Raw genomic sequence first — 3,688 nt, forward strand, 5'->3', positions numbered from 1 at the left:
AAATAAATTAGCAATGTTGTTGTTGGTGCTTTTGGAGGTCATATAGAGGAATCAGTGTTAATTTCAGTCTGTTTCATAACCTGATAATATCTCCTCACAGGAGCTTTAAGTAGCCTATTGCTAAGCTAATTAGTATTAATTGTTTACTGTATTTTTTGGTGAATCTTAAACGTTGATAATGTTTACTCATTGCAGGAACAGTGAGTGAGTGTGGTACCTGCAGATTTGAAGATGCATCAAATTTGATCCAGAGAATATCTCTATAAAGCACAATGGATTTTTTCAGCAATAAAAAGAGAAAACCTGTATGAGGAAATTGGTCTGGTTGAGCTTTCTGGCTTCACGCTGGCTGCCTGTACACATGAATGGTCTCCACATTCTAACTGCTCCACAATCAAGTGCACTCCAGACCAAAAGTTTTAGAAGTTAACTCAATGCTACCCCCCCCCCCCCCTCCCTGTTTTCTCTTAATACATCTGAATAATGTGTTTAAATTCAAACCGTTCTAAATATCTAATCCCGCTTTTGCTGATGTGATAATTCAGTAACAACTCCTCTTCTGTACTTTACTGTTCATGTGAATTTGTCATCTTGCGTCTGCCTCACGTTTATTTTTGATGTCACACACAGCTGATGAACCAATCAGGTGAAACGGCCTTAATGCACACAAATATGACTAGTTTAGAGGGTTACATCTCAGAGGAGTAGCTCTGATATCACCTGTTTGAGAGCTGCTTTCATCAGACTGATGTGCTTTCTATGAAAACAGAGCTGGCTTGGGCTTTTTAAGGTGTGCTTTATCTTCTTCAACCCTCACAGTTTCCACACCACTTTCAATGTGTCAGTGCTGCAAGAGCAAGCGTTGTGTTTTGAGATGGTATTAAAGGGGCCAGGAGTCGGAAAATCTTCTTTTCTGGATGAATCTCTTCGCTCTGTGGCTGAACCCCATAAAAATTGCGTCTGCCAGGATGATTGACAGCTACGCATGTGATCAAATGAATTCTCAAGCAAGACTATGAAACTTTTGATGAAAAGAGTTTCCTTTACAATGTCTATTTAAGTCACTCTGTCCTTATTCTCCACTTTCATGCTAACTTTTTTTGTGATACTGAGGAAATCTGTGGCATGTGTTCTGCAAACACACAGGAGTCGAGTGGTTTGTAACTCTAATAACTCAAAACCTGACTCTTCCATGTTCTTTTTGTAACAAATCAACCAGTATGCAGTATGTAAAAATACTATTCACGCACCCTGTAATTTTCCCTCTGCGCATAAACCTATTGAGAACATGCTCCCGCAGTCTGCTCTGGTGATTGTGTGATGTGACTGAGTTAGTACATGTCCTAGCGTTAACTGAGGACAGAGACCCAGAATCCATCACAGGCCTGCTTCTGCAATAACCCCAGTGCTCACATGATTTCATGAGCCTGTCCCCTGGAACAAGCGACTATATTTCTCATTCTGGTTGCAGAGAGGGTAGTTTTAAGAGCCCCAGCTCCATCTGTGAGTGTCTCTTCAGGTCATTGCTATAAAATGGTTATTAGGTTACTGATGGCCCGTGTCTGATTGAAGAACACTTTTTTTTCCCGTGCAGATTCTCGTTACAAATAGGTCTGCCACCTAGGCTCATTTTTTGGACTCTTAATTCCCTGCTTTGGTCAGCAACTTAGCCCACATCTGACTGGAGTCTAATTCTTGTTAAGTGCACCAGAACTCTGTGACGGTGGAACCTGGTTTGGTTTCATTTTTTTTTTTTTTTTAGGTTTGAAGAAGCAGAGTCCCCTCACTTAAACTCTCTGGCCTTCTTGATTAATCCATCACAACACAAGGTGCTCCACTGGCAGACTGTTGTCAGTGTGGTCACTGTGGGAGAACAGTCAGTATGTTAGTGATGGTCCATTTCTGATCAGTGCAGTCCTGAATGGCCAGATGGAAGGTGAACTCTGACTGTTTGCTCTCCACCAGCTCCAAGCAACGCTGAGACTCAATGTTCTGGATGGAGCCACCCTGCAGAGAAAAATACAAACAGAGGGAATGAGTTAGATTTACAGTTCACAAGCAATAATGCATTACAGCCGGACACTGTCATAGGAAATAATGGGTCACAGTTGAAGTGCATTAGTTCACATCTTTACAACAAACAGAATATCTGTTGCTGGACTATTGCAGAAAATGAAATATTTGTAAAGACAGCACTAGAGAGACTTTGATAAAGATTGTGCGACACTGCTGGTTTCTTGTTTTGCTGGTTGGCTGTTTTGTGTTTCAAGGGCCAGTGGGTGTGGCTGCGTCATCCTGAATTGGAGAACACCTGGGCCCGGTGTTCTCCAATCCATAACAACAGGTCCAACTTCCTCATTGTGGGAGACAGGGAGAAAGAGAGGGATAAGGATCCAGATACAACAACAACCATTTAAAGGAACAGACCTCGTATAAACCATATAACACATTTGTGTCGAGATATGCCATTCAAACAGATGCCTGCCAGCCAGTGGGTGGTTACTGGATCCATTATTTACAGCAAAAACCTTTTTAATTGGTCATACTGTTTAGATCTTTCCCCAATCTCTGGCACCTTGATTTTTGACGTCACAATCTTAAACATGTGGGATCCTCTGCCTAAGACTGCATGTGTTCACTATAACAAAGGACATAAGTGTTGTCATATATCGGGCTGCTTTGATAGGCCAATATTGGTCATTTAACCTTCTCTTTCTCAGGATTCAAACTAAACCTTACTAAAACTACTAAAACTGATCCTTTAGACGGTACATACATATATGGTTTCTATAGTCTACTGTTTCTTTGGTCCTCAGTTTTAATCAGTTCTGCAGTTATTAAATGTCACACTGAGATCTGATACAGGTTGGATTTTAATCATACGCTGGATATTGCCTTCTTTTATTCATTGGTATTTAGATAGTTGGCAATACTGCTGATTTAATATTTGTGCCAAGAAAGCATATTGCATATTGGAGCATATTGAAGTGAACTAAATTGACGGAGACAGAGGGAGACAGTGTAGGAATGCAAAACATCTGTGTGTATATTTTTGTGGTTTCTTTGTGTGTACACACTCTCGTTGTTCCAAACAATGTCACTTTGAATTAGAGGTTCGCTTTTACTTAATATGAGCCCCTACCTCTAAAATGTGTGTGTGTGTGTGTGTGTGTGTACATCTTAACTTTCTTGAACAATACTCTGGCACCCAAAGTAGGCCCTTTGTGACATGTCAAAAACAGTAATATGTTTTAATGAGGTTGAGCCCCAGCAAAGAGACTAAAGCCATTTGTGTCAAACTCACTATGGGTTTAAGGAAGACTGCTTTGCTTAAAAAAAAAAATCAATATGCTTTACATCTTCTAAAATAACCTACACTCACACATACACACAAAAACATACACATACACACAGACACAACAATCTAGACCTGAAAAGGTAATTAATGTAGAAGTGTTTATCTACATCTTTTACAGAAATGGTTGACTCAAATACATAATAAAAAGCAGAGATACAGTCGGGTTCTCCTCGAGGCTTTCAGCTCCCTGAGAACATATCGATTCTCTCAGCCTGCTGGTCTGTGACCACAGCGTCCTCTGCACACAGCAGTTTGCCCACACATGAGCCGGACAGCATGTGTGGGTGTTTCTCTCTGATAGAGCAAAGTGTCCACTCACTTATGTCCCAC

General features: G+C 40.7%; 1 protein-coding gene across 1 annotated transcript in view; it reads right to left on the reverse strand.

Annotated features, from left to right (window-relative positions):
* Positions 1 to 689: 689 nt before the first annotated feature.
* galnt18a (UDP-N-acetyl-alpha-D-galactosamine:polypeptide N-acetylgalactosaminyltransferase 18a) overlaps positions 690 to 3,688 on the reverse strand; it is a 177,047-nt gene continuing 174,048 nt past the window's right edge. The window contains exon 11 of the mRNA XM_061036841.1: positions 690 to 2,007. Coding sequence (XP_060892824.1) covers positions 1,861 to 2,007 — 147 coding nt within the window. The 3' untranslated portion in view covers positions 690 to 1,860. The remainder of the gene's footprint in view (positions 2,008 to 3,688) is intronic.

Source organism: Labrus mixtus, chromosome 4, assembly GCF_963584025.1.
Source record: "Labrus mixtus chromosome 4, fLabMix1.1, whole genome shotgun sequence".
Taxonomy (NCBI): Eukaryota; Metazoa; Chordata; class Actinopteri; order Labriformes; family Labridae; genus Labrus; species Labrus mixtus.